This window comes from Cyclopterus lumpus, chromosome 21, assembly GCF_009769545.1.
Source record: "Cyclopterus lumpus isolate fCycLum1 chromosome 21, fCycLum1.pri, whole genome shotgun sequence".
Classification (NCBI taxonomy): Eukaryota; Metazoa; Chordata; class Actinopteri; order Perciformes; family Cyclopteridae; genus Cyclopterus; species Cyclopterus lumpus.
This window is the reverse complement of record NC_046986.1, coordinates 4,936,678-4,955,347: the sequence shown is the minus strand read 5'-3', so window position 1 is coordinate 4,955,347 and position 18,670 is coordinate 4,936,678. Positions and strand designations below refer to the sequence as shown.

General features: G+C 43.4%; 2 protein-coding genes across 6 annotated transcripts in view; one reads left to right on the top strand and one right to left on the bottom strand.

Moving 5' to 3' along the window:
- col5a2a (collagen, type V, alpha 2a) overlaps nt 1–6,673 on the top strand; it is a 37,075-nt gene extending 30,402 nt beyond the window's left edge. The window contains exons 42-54 of the mRNA XM_034562454.1: nt 241–402; nt 749–856; nt 1,015–1,122; nt 1,218–1,271; nt 1,353–1,460; nt 1,711–1,764; nt 1,936–2,043; nt 3,012–3,065; nt 3,244–3,351; nt 3,579–3,885; nt 4,061–4,242; nt 4,343–4,585; nt 5,447–6,673. Coding sequence (XP_034418345.1) covers nt 241–402; nt 749–856; nt 1,015–1,122; nt 1,218–1,271; nt 1,353–1,460; nt 1,711–1,764; nt 1,936–2,043; nt 3,012–3,065; nt 3,244–3,351; nt 3,579–3,885; nt 4,061–4,242; nt 4,343–4,585; nt 5,447–5,593 — 1,743 coding nt within the window. The 3' untranslated portion in view covers nt 5,594–6,673. The remainder of the gene's footprint in view (nt 1–240; nt 403–748; nt 857–1,014; nt 1,123–1,217; nt 1,272–1,352; nt 1,461–1,710; nt 1,765–1,935; nt 2,044–3,011; nt 3,066–3,243; nt 3,352–3,578; nt 3,886–4,060; nt 4,243–4,342; nt 4,586–5,446) is intronic.
- A 1,639-nt stretch (nt 6,674–8,312) lies between these two features.
- Nucleotides 8,313–18,670, bottom strand: part of gulp1a (GULP PTB domain containing engulfment adaptor 1a) — a 52,323-nt gene continuing 41,965 nt past the window's right edge. For 2 of the 5 annotated variants that reach the window (XM_034561181.1, XM_034561184.1), the window contains exons 5-13: nt 17,641–17,702; nt 15,556–15,627; nt 13,196–13,294; nt 12,968–13,105; nt 12,718–12,834; nt 11,752–11,838; nt 10,844–10,979; nt 10,621–10,715; nt 8,328–9,077 (exon numbers count right to left, since the gene is read on the bottom strand). In XM_034561181.1, the coding sequence (XP_034417072.1) occupies nt 9,006–9,077; nt 10,621–10,715; nt 10,844–10,979; nt 11,752–11,838; nt 12,718–12,834; nt 12,968–13,105; nt 13,196–13,294; nt 15,556–15,627; nt 17,641–17,702 (878 nt within the window). In that variant the 3' untranslated portion in view covers nt 8,328–9,005. Of the gene's footprint in view, nt 9,078–10,620; nt 10,716–10,843; nt 10,980–11,168; nt 11,400–11,751; nt 11,839–12,717; nt 12,835–12,967; nt 13,106–13,195; nt 13,295–15,555; nt 15,628–17,640; nt 17,703–18,670 lie in introns of all 5 variants that reach the window. The other 3 variants (XM_034561185.1, XM_034561180.1, XM_034561183.1) reach the window with 3 other exon arrangements.

Genomic DNA, 18,670 nt, shown 5'->3' with positions numbered 1-18,670 from the left:
CTGTCATGAAGTTTTGGTTGTGGAGGTGGTTCAGCTTTTTAACTCTTCAAAACAGACTATCTAACAATCGCGCACACTTGAGGCAGCAGTTGGCCAAGAGTGAAGGGCGTCCCACCCTACTTGGCCATTTTGGAACAGGTGTACAGCAGATGGTGTATGTTGTAAAAACTAGCTAACGCTGAGACCTGAATCCTATACAACTGCATGCATCTATCTCATGACCACTTCCAATCCTGCCAGGGTCCACTTGGAGAACCCGGACCCCTTGGACCTCCAGGAAAAGAGGGTCCTCTTGGTCTGCGTGGAGACCACGGATCCCCCGGAAGACAAGGAGAGCGAGGACCAGCAGGGCCATCCGGCAGCCTAGGAGACAAAGGGGACTCTGGTGAAGATGGACCCACGGTAAACAAAAGTTTATTGTTCTGCAGTTTTACATTTTAGTTGCATTCTTCATTCAAAGTCATTTACAGATTCAAGTTAGTAATATGTGACTCAATAAACAGAAATCAGTTGCAACAATTTAACCTTTGGATTTGATCAATTCAAATATTGTTATTATAAATGCCAGACTTTGCCTTGTAGCAATATTGTAGGCTACTCTTAACACAAACCGATTTGAAATAAGTCGTATGGTTGTTGTCTGGTGTGGTGTTATTGTCAACCAGACATATTACACCAGTTATGAATACACTGGGATCCCAATCAGTGCTTTACGTACATGTTCTGTGTGTGGTGTTATCTGCTTTAGGGTCCCGATGGTCCTCCAGGCCCAGATGGAACTACAGGACAGAGAGGCATTGTGGGTCTTCCTGGTCAGAGAGGAGAGCGCGGGATGCTAGGCCTTCCAGGACCTGGGGTCTGTATTTTACATAATTGAACATGAATCATATTAAACCTGTAAAATTGTCTTTAATCAGTAGGTTTTATTTCAGTGCTTCTACAGTGGATAGATTGTATGAATTTTGAACAGTGTGTGTTATGCGGCATTGTTAGTTGCCTGATTCTTTTTTTTAGGGTCCCCCAGGAAAACAGGGATCCACAGGAACATCTGGAGATAAAGGCCCTCCAGGTCGAGTTGGTGCCCCAGGTGCGAACGGACCTCGGGGTGATCCTGGTCCTGATGTGAGTTCAATTTCTCAATCGGTTGTGACTCTCAAAGTATATCTGTGTGTCTGTAATGTTTACAGCTGTCCTAATGTTTCCTGTCTGGTCCTCAGGGTCCTGCAGGATCTGATGGCCCACCAGGCAAAGATGGTGTTCTAGGACAAAGAGTAAGAGACAGACAGAATGGAAATGGGACCTGTTTGTTGTTTTACACATCGCAAATCGTTGATGGCTGTTAACTTTTCCAGGGAGACCGAGGAGATTCTGGTCCAGAAGGTTTGATTGGTTCCCAGGGACTTCCGGGCACCCCAGGCCCTGTCGGTGCAACGGGTGATGCTGGAAGGAGAGGAAATGCCGTAAGTGGACTCCTAGAAGCTTATGTTCTGTATTTGTAGTCTACCAGGGAACAAGACTGTAATAACAGATTTGCGTGCGATTACCTTCTGGGGGTAGATTTGATTTAAGCCCAGGGGGGCGGGTTGGAACATGTATGAACTTAATGCAAAGTGCTAGGAATGATGTGTTGGGGTATAACAAGGAGTTGGAGATATTTCAGTGCTGGCAGAGAGGTCTGTTTTCCCTTCTAATAATATGGCTCATTTGCAGGGCTCAAGAGGACCCGTTGGTCCACCTGGCTCGGCTGGAAAGAGAGGATTAGGGGTGAGTGTCCAACTTGTAGTTATACAGTTCACCAACATACACTTTGTAGTTTTTTTGGAAATGATACATTGATATTAACATTAGTGCTGAAACAAGCCAAGAACCACTCTGAAAAAATGTCCCCATTTCAAAATAATACTGATTAAATGTGTTTAAATCTTTCTAATTCAGGGACCCCAAGGACCAAGAGGGGATAAGGGTGACCTGGGAGATCATGGAGAGAGAGGGCAGAAGGGACATCGAGGCTTCACTGGTTTGCAGGGTCTTCCAGGACCTCCAGTAAGTTACAGTGGTGTTCAGGAATCCACTAATGCAGGCTCAACTAGCTGTTCAGAGTCACGTTTGCCACCTGTGAAAATGCAAATCTTCTGGTTCCTTTAACATTGAAGCTTAAACTAAAAGTTCAGGAGATTTAATAGCAGACATGTAATATGATATTTATGACTGTCCTAGAGTACAGAAATTATGTTGACTAAATTGGTTTGCCAATAATAAACATAACCATTATTTCATTAGCGTATAATCACCTGAAACTATGGATCGTTGTACTCTTGTTAACTTAGAAGGAGGCACTTAGTTGGTCCTCTCCTATGAAGTTTGTCCTGTTGCACTGCCATGTTTCTACAGTGGTCTAGAGAAGGACATCACGTTTTTGTTTACTTGTAGTGCTTGGTAGTTCTCCAACATGCTTGGAAAGGGAGGGGTGAGTGGAGGGGTCGGTTTAGTTGGTTGGCGTTAGGATCCTCCACACTGGATATTTCACACCCAAAGACTGCTGGTCTGCGTCATCGGGACTATGATGGTTTGATTAATTTAAATCGACAGTGCTGGCAACATCATCAAACACCCCACGATCCCAATTTGATTATAATGTAGGTGTTGCTAAATCCAGATTGGTGCAGGTGGACAAACAAAAAAACAGTGTCACCGATTTTCAACACTGAGCTTTTTGCGTCTAAAATGCATCTGGATACAAAAATGTATATATGAAATATATGTTTAATATAGATTAGAAACTAAATCAGATTATTACTGTAGTCAAGAATAGTTTCTGACTGCATGGTACTGTTACCAACTTGTAAAGGACCCTGCTTGACTACGGTATCATCCAATGGGTAATGGCCATCAAGCACAGGTGAACATTGTGTGAAGCATTGTGTGCATTCTAGGAAACATTTCTAAATATAAATCTAATGTGTAAACAACATGTACAAAGAGACTAATGGTTATTCACCTCTTGCTTTTAGGGTACAACAGGTGAGCAGGGAGCTCCAGGAATCATTGGACCAAGCGGAGCGAGGGTAAACGCCACAGTTCAATTTGTGCCTCAAAGATGAATTTCATTTTTTGTAACAGTATAAAGAGTTTTACATGGAGCAAACCCAGAATATACTTTAGTTTAATGCCAGCAATCAGTTTGGAATCAAACTCCCTATTTTAAAGCAAAGATTAACTGTCTTGGATATGAATATGATTCAGGGGCCTCCTGGACCTATTGGGCCTCCTGGAAAGGAAGGGTACATTGGACAGTCAGGACCGATGGGACCTCCTGGAACCCGTGGAATCAGTGGAGAAATTGGACCAGAGGTAACTCATTGTCCAGAGCTTCATTGCATGCGAGTTGGAACTAGTAAATAACATTGCAGCAAATGTAGTTAAACAGCCAGACACACAGCAAGCTCTCAGGAAAGATCTCTCTGACTTTACATCTTTGCAACAGATGTTCTATGAGTCAGCAACGAGGGACTGCTATAAGTTTATTAGAGCATATTTTTGTCTGTACGGAGTTCTGTAAAATACCATAATACTTCTAGGGCCCTCCTGGAGAGAGTGGACCCGCAGGCCCACCTGGTCCCCCAGGACCTCCCATGGCCGCTATGGATGACCTCTTCGGCCATCAGGATTACGACTTCGGCGCCCCTCCTCCTCCTGAGTTCAACGAGGACGAGGCCATGCCCAACAGCAACTCCTCCACCATAGTGCCCGTGGACCCCGGTGTTCAGGCCACCCTGAAGGCCCTCAGCAGCCAGATCAACAGCATGAAGAGCCCCGACGGCAGCAGGAAACACCCAGCCAGGACCTGTGACGACCTGAAGAGATGCTACCCCATGAAGAAGAGTGGTGAGTGACAGTCCTTTAGTTTATTGTGCTCTTATATCTAACCTGTTATTTGTCCTTTAGCTTGTACCCAATTCAGCTGACTTATTGTACAGCAGTTGTTTCAGCTGTAGAATAAATCAACGATGTGTTCAAAAGCTACGTGTGCAAAATAATTCCTGATCACTCTGTTGTGTAGGGGAGTACTGGGTGGATCCAAACCAAGGCAGCGTGGAGGACGCCATCAAAGTGCACTGCAACATGGACACCGGAGAGACCTGCATCTCCGCCAACCCTTCGAGCATACCTCGCAAAGTGTGGTGGAGCTCTTCCAGGAACAAACCTGTTTGGTTCGGAGCCGACATCAACCGCGGAACACATGTGAGCGCTTACATTTTGATGACTTTTCTTCGCGGTGCGTCTTGGCTCGTCCATGTATTTCATTGAGGCTCGGCACTGACTGCTCCATTTGTTTCTCTAGTTCACTTATGGCAACAAGGAACAGTCGGCCAACTCTGTCACAGTTCAGATGACTTTCATCCGCCTGCTCTCCAAAGAGGCATCTCAGTCCATCACCTACAACTGCAAGAACTCTGTGGGCTACAAGGACGAGAAGATGGGCAACTTTAAGAAAGCCGTAATCCTCAAGGGCTCCAACGACCTGGAGCTCAAAGCAGAGGGAAACAACCGCTTCAGATACACAGTGGTGGAGGACTCCTGCACAGTAAGTTCTCACAGCTCTTTTTTATGCATTAATGTATTATTAACCGTTATTGTACAATACAATAAATTAGCAGAGCAGGACATATTCAATTTAAGAAAATTAAATGATAAAGAAAATTACAAAAAGCAAAGTATATACAGTGTATATACGTGTGTATAAAGTACATACAGTGAAAGTGGTGCGAAGGGTTATTGATGTTGATTCAATTTGAGGAGGATCCGGCCAGAGGTGATCTATTTAAGTCTTATTGCAGTTGGCAGGAATGTCAACTTGATAATTTTCCCCAAAAGATCTGATAGTTAGCATTAGCTAGTGAACATGGTGGAGCAGCAGCTAAAGATATGTGATGGAGACCAAAAACAGAGCCAAAAGAAAAGAATATTTAGCATTCAACATAAACACGATTCCAAATGAAAGCTTTTATTGTTGTGTCTGCTGAATGTTGAAATCGTTGTTTCTGCCGTGTTATGGTTGTGTTTAAAGCTTGTTTTGCTGCCCCCAAGTGGCTGAACAATCCAGTATAGCTGCTTCAAGCAGTATTAAACGGTGTCGTGTTGGGGAATATTTTCAACCAATAGAATAAAGCACATTTGGTGCGCTAGTGAGCTGTTTTGGCAGCAGCTTCGTGTCAGGTATATCAGGCTTTGGATACACAGACAATCAATTAATTGTTTTGTTTTTTGTCCGCTTTTTATGAAGTTTGTTAGAAAAAAAACAACTAAAGATGTTGCCAAAGAAAAAAAGAGGCAACACCCAGAACAAGTCACTCAAATGCTGTCTACAGTTTCATTGAGATGTATCGCTATGTATTGTAGAGAACGATTACGTAACACTGAACTTCTGTTTGTCGATCTTTCACAGCAAGCAAATGGCAACTGGGGCAAGACAGTGTTTGAGTACAGGACACAGAAAACTGCAAGACTTCCTATTGTGGATATGGCCCCAGTGGACATTGGCGGCCCGGACCAAGAGTTCGGCATCGATATCGGGCCCGTGTGCTTCTTGTAATATCGTCAGCAGGGGATGCGTCGAGGTGAATCCTGAGACTATTGAACTGACAGCTGACACGATCAGCCACGTTGTACATACGAGTACCGAGGACTATTCTGGCCCTGTGGCAAGATATTTATTGTGCCTTTCAACCCAGTTCAAGACATCGAAGATTTGTAAGTTACAATGAATGTTTGGAATTTACTTAAAAAAAAATTGTACAAAATCTGAATCGTTCCTCTTGTCTTCTTGTGCATGTTTTGACTTCCAAGCGTTATGAATTTTCGAGGCTCACTGTGGTATAGTTTGGTCCAAAGATATCACCCTTTTAATTTTATTGCACAAAACATTATTGCCAAAGATTTAAAGCTCTAAAATTGTAATTTGAACTACTGTCTATAAGCCCAGAGGAAGCTACATCAAATGTCCCTCGACTAGTATGTTTTACAGATTTTGTCTACTCGTTTTTTTTGTTTGAAATGTTTTGCATATACAACGACATTGTGGTGCTATTGAGGAAACAAATGCAGCCGACGATGCATTCACTCGCAGGAATGTTTTAAAGACAAGTGTTGATGAACCGCTGTCTGTATCCAGTTCTTCCAAAGTCTGTACCGACCACGTAGAACATTAAAGACTCTTTAAGACGGTTGATTCCTCAGTGTTAGCTACCTCGTCACCGAAACTGAGAAACCACTACATGTAAATCTTCTTTCACAGGTGCTGATTTTTGTAAGTAGTGTGATTCCTTGTGCACTTCACCCGGGCTGCACGGTACAGGGCAGGGTGTGGGGATACCAATAAAGATCTTTCCGTCTACGATGGCTAGGCCAATGAGGTGTCGCGTGAGTGGTGTGTGGTGATTTGTAAAAAAAAAAAATTATATTTACCCCTTCGATTTCAATATCGTACAGTAAAAGGTAGCAGATAATATTATATTCGTTATGCATGCCAGTTCCCCCTTTTTCAGTATCCTGGACTTGTATGCTCTTGAAATCCTTTTTATAACCAGTTTTATAGGATAAGGTGGCTGTGAGTGCCTGTTTGCTTTGTATTTCCTGCTATGCATCAAATTAAACAAACTGCTTGTTCATCCCCCCCAAGCTCTTGTCCTATTGATTTAGGTAGTTAGGTCCTCCACACTTGACATTTTGCACACAGTCATTTTTTAGACATATTTTGCATTTATGTATTTAACGTAATGTCCTCAGTTGTTTATAATGTAAGCTGTCTTTTTTTTTTAAATGTCATGAATGTGCCTTCGAGTAAATCTATTGTGACCATTTGGTTTCATATTTGAGTATTTTTATTATAGATTTGTAACATTTGTACCATAACAGAATCATATCAGCCTTGAGAGCGTTGTTAAATTTAGAGGCGAAAAACATAGAAAAAGAGTTAAAGGTACGAAAAAAATGGGATGTTGGCCCACAAAATAAACAAAGATGTAACTGAGTTAACTGCTACTGAGACTTACTGAACATTAGAGATAGCACAAGCACCTACAACAAGACTAGGAGCCAAAGTAGTAGGCTACGCTAATGCTAATGTCAGCATGGTAGCATGCTCACAATGACAATGCGAACATGTTGATGTATAGCAGGTGTTATTTGCCCGGTCTGCCATCTTGGTTTAGTGTCAGCATGCTAACAAGCGCTAACGAGCAGTAATCACAAAGGAATGGGAACGCGGGAATGTCATAATATAATGTTTCCTATGGTCACCATCGTATTTTAGCGAGGTTAGCATGCTAACAAGAACTAACGAGCAGTAATCACAAAGGAATGGGAACGCGGGAATGTCATAATGTAATGTTTGCTATGGTCACCATCGCATTTTAGCAGGGTTAGCATGCTAACAAGAGCTAACGAGCAGTAATCACAAAGGAATGGGAACGTGGGAATGTCATAATGCAATGTTTGCTATGGTCACCATCGCATTTTAGCAGGGTTAGCATGCTAACAAGAGCTAACGAGCAGTAATCACAAAGGAATGGGAACGTGGGAATGTCATAATGCAATGTTTGCTATGGTCACCATCGCATTTTAGCAGGGTTAGCATGCTAACAAGAGCTAACGAGCAGTAATCACAAAGGAATGGGAACGTGGGAATGTCATAATGTAATCTTTGCTATGGTCACCATCATATTTTAGAAAGATTATCATGCTAACAAGAGCTAACAAGCAGTAATCACAAAGGAATGGCAATGTGGGAATGTCATAATATGTTTCCTATTGTCACCATCGTATTTTAGCGAGGTTAGCATGCTAACAAGAGCTAACGAGCAGTAATCACAAAGGAATGGGAACGTGGGAATGTCATAATGTAATGTTTGCTATGGTCACCATAGTATTTTAGCGAGATTAGCATGCTAACATCCGTTAATTAGCACTGGGCATAAATAGAGCTGCATGTGATGACTTTTGCACTTATTTGGGTTTTATGCATTGAAAAGGTTGTCAAGATATTTCAAACTAAAGAAAATATGGCCTCCTCGAAGAGGTGCTGGAGGAAAGGTCAGTAGGATTCATCATCTGTGAACCCCGAATGGCTGTAGGAGGTTTTTATGGCCATTAAGATATCTCAATCTGTACCAAAGCGGTGGACCAATGGACCCACTATGCCATCCGCATAACCCTGCTGGAAAAATAGCTAATTATGAAATCCTAGTACGAAGAGAAAACATTTAAAAAACACAAAATGACACAAATAAAGTGACACAAATAATATAAAATTACACTCAATTTTTTTCGCAGTAAGACTTTCTTTATTATCTGTAACAGCAAAGTCAATGCAACCAAAAGTTTTTAAAAAATATGGAAAAGTACTGTATATGGACAGAGGCTGTCAAAAAAAGAGGAGACTAAAATTATGACAATTAAAAGAAACGAGAAGTAAATACTGAAATGGCAACTAAAACCTGCAAAATACAAATAAAATAAATGTAAAAAATAAAAGATTAAAAGATTGGCAAGCCCTCCCAAAAAGATCAGATTGTATTAATTAACTCCATACTGTTAAGTAAAGTAACCTATATGTTGTTATGGGCAAGCTGATGCTTGATAGAGATTCAATTTATTTTCTTTGCCAGCTTGTGTTCGGCATACAAACAGGAATGTGTTAACAATACAACAATATAGTTCAAATGGTGCATACACATTCATTCATATGAAAATTCTGCCCCAGAGTGTACCATTGGACATATTCGACTATTTACATCTCTCATTGCATGTGCAAGCAAAAGTACTTTATTTTTTTCTTTTTACAAAAATATTTCTTTTCTATAATGGATCTGAGTCTACCTTGACATATTCCACAAAAAAAAAAAAAACAATCTAAATGCAAATGCATATATAAACCTCAAGATGAAAACCGCGGAGTGGATTTTGGCACTTCTTCATACAAACGAGTTAAAAGCATCTTCGTGGCATCAGCAGCGGCTGTCTAGCGGGTCCAGAGCGAAGACGGCGCCCCCTAAGGTCAGTCCCATTTTGAACCCCTCCTGGAAGACAAGCCAGAGAACAGCCGTGACCACGCACGCCCACGCCGGTCCCTGGGAGGTTACGGGGTCCCCGTTTAGTCGATAAACAGGAAGTCGTGTACAGAGTCGAGGAGATGGGATGTCTCTAAACCAGTGAGGGCGAAAAGGGGAGACGGCACGACTGTTGCGGGCGCCGTGCTTTTAGACATGCAAAGTGAAAGGAAACGAGAAGGCGTGCAGCTAATGAGACAAGCATTCATATCAGATGGAGAAGTCAAAAGGAGGTTTTATTTTTAGCTCCTAAAAATGAACTCAAAATTGTTGTTTTTTTAATGCTCTCTTTGATATAGTTTCTTTTTAATTAAATGTGACATTTACCAAAAGCTTCACACACTTCCCATCAATTATTGGCTGGCAAAGCAACATCTTAGATGATAAAAAAAAAGAAGGTTGTTTGCTCATATTAATTAATAAGCCTCAGTCTGGCACAAGCGGCGGCTCATTTACTGCAGAGCAACGAGAGAGCTGGGAAAACAAACGACTAATTAAAGACAATGAGGCTTGAGCACAATCTACTGAAATATGTACCGGGACCAAGAGGAACATTTTTTAGAGATGATGGAAGAGGTCGATTACATGATGCGGTGTATGGGGGGGGGGGGGGGGGGGGGGGGGGGGGAGGAGAGCATTCGACACCTTCCACGAGCATGCATGACAAACACACAACCACGGAGACACAACCACGGAGACACAACCACGGAGACACAACCACGGCTAGAGAAGCGGAGCAAAGAGTACAAACCATCTCTGACGCTACAAGTGGGGAAGGACAAGAGATGCGTTCACGTGTTAGTCGTGAAGAAGAGGAAAGACATCCAAGGAAATGTTAAGTGCACTTAAAAAAAAACTGGTGTGCCGGTGCAACGGCGCCTCCTACTGGCAATAACGCGCTGAAACTCACGGCAGATCATTTGCAAAACACAATCACAGTCGTCGTTACTTTCTAATCGTACCAAGGATGTTTTGATTTTTGCTTTTGCTATGCAAACGGCCTTTGTCTTCGTCCCCCCCCCCCCCCCCCGTCCCCCCGGAGAGACACGCCCCACAGTTTGAGAACCACTGAACCACAGAGTCGGGAAACGTATCTGACGGCCGAGCCCCCCGGTGAATGAAGTGACATCCCGGCAGCCGGGGGGGGGGAGGAAACGACGTGTCAATAGTGGATAGAAAGCGATCGATACTCGGCTGAAATGTTCTTTACTCCACCAGACCAGAAATGTTCATGAAAATAAATCAACTGCGATATGAAAACATCTTCACTGAGAACATTTTAATTAGTTCCCTCCATTGAAATGGATGAGGGAACATGGAAGCAGAACAGAAGTGATACACAATATTCTTTTTTATTAAATCATTTCTAAATGAATGTGCGACTGGTTTCATGTCCCTGATGAGAAGTTAGTCGTATTAATCTTATATATATATATATATATATATATATATATATATGTATATGATAATCTCCTCCCCTGCAGTTCTTCCCAACCGAGTGTTTCTCACTCACCTGCATCTCGTCCAGCTTCGACTGGATATCTGGAGGGAAGTCAGCTGACCCGCAGGTGAACGGGTCAAACGGCTCCGAGCCGAACAGGTCTTTCCCTGCCAAACACAGACAGCAGGTATAATTAAAGTGTCCAATGGCGACTAGTTCAGCCCACCGTGAAGGAGGGGGGGGGGAAACAAAGATGATTATTATTACTGAATCTCCCGATCCGTTTACTACTCACGTATGTCTGGGGGCAACGTGGTCGGCGGCGGCGGGCAGCCGTTACTGGCCACCGTGGGAACCAGCGGCGTCACGGGGGAGAAGGGAACCATGTCGAAAACGTCCGTCGACAGCGGCTTGGTGGAGACGCTCCCCGCCTGCACGTAAAGCCGTGGAGATGGTTAAGCCGAGGAGCTATTTAGGTGTTTTTTTTTTCCTCTTTCATACAAAAAGCAAGAGAGAAAAAAAGGGAAGGAAAGTGAAGCAAAAAGACAGGAGACGCTAAGGGACAGAGCAGAGAGGAAGAGGGAGAGGAGGAGGAAGAAGAAGAAGAAGAAGAGGCGTACGCGAGGCCGCGGGATGCTGCATCCCTCGGTCGGCTTAGGAGGAAGCGGAGCGGGTTTGGCAGGCGGAGGAGTTAGTAGCCCGCTGGACAAGTTGGACTCCGGCGAGCTCATGGGGGTGAGCGTGATGGAGGAGATCTCCAGACAGGAGAGCGACTTGATGCTGTGGCACCAGAAGAGAGAGGAGGGCCTCTGCAGCATGTACGCCTCGTTGGTGGCGTTTATGTGCAGCGGCTGAAAAGAGGAGTCGCAGACAGAAAGAATGACCGAAGAGGAACAACATGTCAGGCTAGTGGAGCGGGAGAGGTGTGAGGGGGGTTCCACATCAGGTGTGTCATAGACCCCCACAGGCTCCTCCCACTGGCGCTGTGCACGTTCGTCTGAACACATTATTATCTGAGTCTTAGGAATAGTTGTATTAAGTTAGACAACAAAAAAGAAATGTTCATGAGCAATAAAACACACATTTTGTTGAATTCAGTACACTTGGAGGGTTTTGCTGTTGCAGCCTCACAGTAGCTTATGGTAGCTATAACGTGTGTGTGTGTGTGTGTGTGTGTGTGTGTGCGTGTGTGTGTGTCCTTACTGGTGGCTCGTGAGCTATCATCAGCTGCTCTTCAAGATCTTGAAGCTGTTGCTTCAGCTCAGAGTTTTCCGATTCCAGCTCCTGGATCTGCGTGACAAGCAGAGCAGAGGAGTCGTTGGAGGAGCAGCGTGGTGAAACACCTCCCATCATAACCCATCATAACCCATCATAACCCATCATAACCCATTATAACCCATCATAACCCATCATAACCCATCATAACCCATTATAACCCATCATAACCCATCATAACCCATTATAACCAATCATAACCCATCATAACCCATCATAACCCATCATAACCCATCATAACCCATCATAACCCATCATAACCCATTATAACCCATTATAACCCATCATAACCAATCATAACCCATCATAACCCATCATAACCAGTAGCTACAGAGCTTCCAGTTCGCTACTCTGACGAGATTTTGAGGCTCATGAAAATAGTCTTCGTCGTATTTGTTTGGAAGTCTGAAAACGACCGCGCCTTGCCTGTCAACGGATTCATCTCCATGACAACTGGGCCGTCTTCAACCACTGGCGAAGGCCGTGCGATGGAATTGAAAGTTGACAATGAATGTTGTTCAACAGCCACGTTTTCCATATTCTTGACCTCCAAATGTGGTTTTTTAAAGCTTCATTACACCAAATGGAAGTCTTTTTTAACAACCGTTTTGAGAAATTTGCAAGAAAATTAACCTTAAAATTTTAAGTGCTCCCATTTTACAAACGTATGAATGAGTGGAAACCAGTGGGCCGGCTCCACAGTGAGCAATAACCCAGTTGCAGTCTGGTTCTGTCACAACGGAGCTCATTAACATTCATTACGGCCCCTCTTAGCCTAATGGTCCACACTGCCTGCTTCCAACCAATCGATAGAGACAAGCCACGCGTTAATTAATGCAAATATCAACGTGTCGGCGCGGTGCATTCAAGTCCACGTGGGGGAATCGGACGTACTCTTTTCTGCAGCGTCCCGATCTGCTTCCTGGTCTCCACGTCTTTGCCTCCAGACTCCAGGAACTTCTTGTAGGCCAAGTCGAACGCCTGCCCGATGGTGAGCGTGATCTCCTCCGCCTGCAGTCAGGGGAGCGACAAAGACCTTCTTTACTGTTTTGGTTTTTGTCTCCGCAGCTTAATCGATCGTCACAAGACACCAAAGAAAATGAAGACGCGCGAACGCAACGGCGCCGCCGAGGGGCCAACTTACACACTTCTCGCTGTCGAACACGAAGCAGAGGTGCTTGTTGGACTCGGAGTCCTTGCAGATGAAGGTGAATATCCTTTTGTCCGTCTTGTCGTCCGCGCAGAAGGATATCCTGTGCAGCTGACAGTTATGCTGCACATCCTGGAAGACAGACACACACACACACGCTGGTTATGCGTAGTTGCCGCGGCAACGGCTGCAACGCAGAGCTTTTCTAACCGGCGGGCTCACTTTTGTCTTGGAGTCCAGTATCTTCACGCCGTAAATGGAGATCTGCAATTCCACTTTGGGGGTCTTCTGTCCCTCGGACTTCTTGATGTGTCTCTGAAACTACCGACGACAAACAGAAAGATTGAGTTAGTCCTCCTTATCGCAGCATCGTTATCTACACACCACTACAACTACAGCAATCAATAAGCCTATGGACGCAATAATTATATTATAATTAAGATTAATTGTCTAGGAAGACGTTTAATCGATCCGTTATTCATTCAGTGGGCAACTCTTTTAAGCACTGCCAAAAACAAAAAGGTATTTCATGGTTATGTTGCCAACTGACATCATTACTGACAGGATGTGGCAGTTTAGGTCAATTACTAATGGAAATATTAAAAGGGACATAGACACCGTATCATTAAATATGAGGAAATGTTCTTTATATACAGCTATACATGTATCCACTGTCAGTGTTGGGGAAGTAAAACAAAATGGGAATAGCATAGTTATTTAACACGTTCATCAACAAAATGATAAGTAAAGTAACAATTTTACTTTTTAAAAGTAGTAATACAAATAATGTTCTACTCTTCCATGAGTAACTTTTCCCAATACGGTCCAATATCGCCATAAATGTATGAATCTGCAGAGAATTATCCCCAGAAAAAATGATGTTATGTGGTTTGTGTTAAAAGAATAACGTAAACCAGTAAAGACATATAACATCAGTGTCAAACTCTGCAAACAAATCATATTATTTTCTACTTTAACTGACTAAAATACCTTAAATATTTTAACCAACTTCAGATCATTATTGCCAAATAATCAAATCAATTCAGTTTTAACCTTTTAAATGCCATTTTGTTGTTTGGATGCATTTCCAAATAATTGTGTGCAAAGAAACCCACGACACTAGTGAGTATTTACACGAGTAAATGTCTCAATCTGTTTATGAAAGCCTGACAATAGAATACGTGGTTGTAATAATACGAGAGTATCTCACTCTTATGGAACTATGGCTCTTTGAGGCTGACAATAATAAGGAACAAGTAATCAAGCCCTTGTGAGGCCTGCAGACACAAATATGAACAGACAAAAATATCAGCGAGTGTATTCATTAATCTTGCTTGAGGATGAGATATTTGACCTTTAACCTCGCTCCCTCTCGCCTGTCCTCGTGTTCAGTAACCGGCGGAGCCTTCGCGCTCCAAAAACGGGCTTTTGGAGATCAAATGTAATTAAACAATAGAGGTTTTGGGCTTTTGGGGGAAGCGTTGCTCCCCTACGAGGCCTCACAGAGGCCACTCTTGGCAGGGGAAGACGGAGCAGAGGCCAGCAGGCAGCGAGCTGAGCCACACCGAGGAGAAGCTGTGGGAAAGGGGTCTTTGCTTAACCCCCTAAAGCAGGTCTACGGTGACCCGGACTACTTTACACCCTCTAATTACATCACATTCACCACTTATATCTGCTATTCCTCAGCCTATTTATATTCAACAAAGGTCTAGTGTCTAAATGTCCAAAATAATAAATACATAAACCATTTTTTCTAACATTTCTTTCCACCCACAAGAAGGTTCTTGCTCAAAAGGGTTAGATTATTTGCACTATTCGACTGGGAACTGAAAATATAGCGAACAATTACATAGAAAGTGACCAAAATAATAATTGAATGAAGGTTTGATGGTGTGGTAATTCGCTGGTTAATGAACCCTTTTTTTCCCGTGACACGTAGTCATTATAACCATTGTCAATATATGATGTGTGCAGCTTTAATCAATGCATTCATTTGGTAATTATATTACAGCAAAAACCTGTGTGTGTGTACACGATCGGTGTTGACAATATCAACATCATTATATTGTTTCAACAAATCTATTTGTTACACCAATTAACATGCAAACGAGTCGTCGCTCTGCACGATAATAATAATAATAATAATAATAAACTTTTCACGGAGTGACTTATTCAGTCAAAGCGCCACGTTGGTGTTTTCAAGGATTCACGTTTAATAAACCGCAGTTTTAATAAACCGCAGTTTTAATAAACCAGTTTAAATAAACCACAGTTTAATAAACCAGTTTTAATAAACCAGTTTAAATAAACCAGTTTTAATAAACCAGTTTTAATAAAAGACAGTTTAAATAAACCTGCAGGTTTTCATGGCAGGTAAACATCCCAGTTATTGAATTCTGCATCTGCGCCACACACTCCAAGGGCACCTTGCTGGTGACTGATGAGGGAGGGAAGCGGTTGTCACTCACACACACACACACACACACACACACACACACACACACACACACACACCTCCCCCTGCTGCCCAATCCGCCCCCTGTGCTCGTGGGCTACAGCTGACCCTGAGGACGGAGCTTTACCTTCAGCTTCCTGACTGCGTCCTTTACGACTTCCGTGCCTTTGGGGGCTTCCACCTCCGTGTTTCCCAGGAACTGGAAGAGAGAGCGACACACACACACACACACACACACACACACACACAAAGAAAGAAAAGGACTGTGATGTGTGACGGAGTTCACAGCACGCTGAATACGGAGCTTAAAGCCACAAATACAAATAAACTGAAATGACTCATTCGGAAGCTTCAACACGGTGGACGATTGTTTCATAAATCAGACTGTGGAGCGTGAACCTGAGTATCGGGTGTCTTTGTGCGTAATGGACTCGTCTACGTCAACGTACCGATCACTGGTGACCTTTACGTCCATATCGTCTGGTATTTTCTCGTCTTGAAGGTCAAATAAGTTTGAGGGAACATTTCTATCAAATCATCCGTGCCTGTACGCGTTGCAGACGCACATTTACAAAATGTACAAAGTGACACACACACACACACACACACACACACACACACAAACACACACAGGAGCAGTAGTTCTGCCGCTCTCCAACAGATGGAGCCATTCCCCTTCGAGCCTGAACAATGGTTTCCTTCTGGCAGCAGCTTTAATTGTTCCAGACACACACACACACACACACACACACACACACACACACACACACACACACACACACACACACACACACACACACACACACACACACACACAGACTTCATAAACACTGCTGTCAGCCCCTTAAAGGTTGGGAGAAAACTAAACAACAACGTCTCCCTCTGGACCTCAGAGCAGCCCAGACAGACACCGGTTGTCACGGTGACGACACAACGGAGTGACCCTGGCTTCGCCGATGTCCACTTCATGACACATTCTCACGGATTGACGCGAGACTCTATGAGTAAATGTGCGTTTTGGGCATTTAATGAACTACTTTTTAATGTAAAAACGTATATATATATATATATATATATATATATATATATATATATATATATATATATATATATAAAGATAAATAAATGTACATAAATATATATGCTGATCAAACATGAACATGAAAATATAACGGAGGAGCACTTGTTCCTGACCGGTGCATTCTTGGCGTGTAAGTGGGAAAGATTCCACAAGGTAGACCCGAGCTCGGAGGCTCATCCATCAACTGGTGTATGCAGCTGGAAGACAACCCCCCCCCCCCCCCCCCGTGTTAGCTTAAAGAGGACTGTGCAATCTCAAAATGCAAAAAATATGCACACTAAAATATTTCCTCTGTGTGGCAGGTTTGAAACACTAATTGAGACGACACCACGAGGCTTGAAAACGGCCCTGGAGAGTCCGCCCCCCCCCCCCCCCCCCCCCCCCCCCCCCCCCCCCCCCCCCCCCCCAGCCGCCCCCCCCCCCCCCCCTCCTGATTGAGAGCTTCTGTCATTCTTTTGACACAGTCCTGGAAGAGGGCAGCGGCGTCGCAGTCTGAGCGCCCGCTGGATGCAACGACGCGTTTGACGCACTCGTTGTTGATTACAGAGGTCAACGGGAAGGCTTTGAAGCTGACACCCCCCCACCTCCACACACACAAAAAAATGAAATAAAAAAGCACCAATAGCAGCCAAATGCACGTGAACATCTCAGATCACATCTTCAGTGTGAAACAATTATTAATCCTCTTAAAACGCAGCTACTTTGATGCTCCACCTCCTGTGTGTGTGTTTCTTTAAGCACAGATGACGATGTGGGGCCAACTTCTCTTGTATGACAACATTCTTCCTTTTATTCTTCTGTTTTTTAAAAAAAAATGAAAGAAATTCATTTTGAATAAACGAGAAACATGAAAATAATAATTCACTGCATAACACGGCGATCGAAATGCCGTTTTATATATATATTTATATAGCTCTGGAAAGATGAATACCGCGCTGAGTGTTGCATCATGGGACACCTGGACTGAGCAAGGCCTGACGGCAAGAGAGCGAGCGAAGGAAAGAGGAAGCGCCGAAGGGAGTTGTGTTTTGGTTTGTGTGTTTTCATCGTGGAGACTTCATCCTCCTCTCAGGTGTTCATTACTCATCTCTGCTTATCTCAGTCCTGACGGCTTTAAAAAAAGAAACGTACCTTGACATTGTAGGGTATGTAATGCTTGGCCAGCGCTTCCGGGGTGTGCATCCATGATTTATCTGAAAAAGACACAAACAGCTCACTTAATAATGAGGCCGACTGGTCGACGGTCACAGAGGAAGAGGAGCCGGAGGAATGTGGACTAAGTGGAGAGCTTCCAGAAGATCAAAACGGGGCCCCGATCAAAGCATTTCTTCTTTTTTTTTTGTCTCTTAACTGATGTGTATTTTCACTCTTCTTCTTTACTCAAAACCGCAAGGAAGCCGACACACATTTACTCTTCAAGGTTGCCCGGCGCAATTTGATTAGTTGGTGGCTGTAGGGGCCGAGGAAGGAGGGGGGGGGGGGGGGGGGGGGGGGGGAAATACATTAGGAGGGGCGATTAGGCAAAGGGGAACGATGATTTCACTTCCCCCCGCCCCCTAGTTTGTCCAGCAAACTAGAGATGCCTCTAAAACACTTGTGAATGTATGAATTTTTTTAAAAATTATTATTATTATTATTATTATTATTATTAATAATCAAATCTATTATTGTATTTTCCCGGAGACAAAGACGAGCGTTTGCACATTCAGGTGAGTTCAATGACTTCTGTTCGTCAGAGGCTGAGAAAAACAACAACAACAACAACAACAACAACAACAAAAAACACCTTTGGTGAGCTTCTAACTTTTCTTTTTTTGAGGACGTTTTTTTATCTGATTTTGCTGTTTCCATGCAGCTTTTGTAATGCGGCTTACGAATATGAAATGATTGGCGAGAGACACCGAGTGTAACGATAAGCAGAAGAACCAAAGGCTGAATGAACAAATACAAATAAACTGCTGGAAGGTTCTTTGATCAGTGAGTCAGAGCTGAGCGGCGGGTCAGAGGTCGTCGGTGATTTTCGGTGTTTTCCTTATCAGACGCTGATTGGACGCATTCATTTCCTTTTCATACACGGCTCATGTTCCCCGCTAATGAATCCCGTGACCTCGGGGGCTCTCGGCTCCCGCAGGTTGATTGCGTTAATCAACACTTTGCAAGG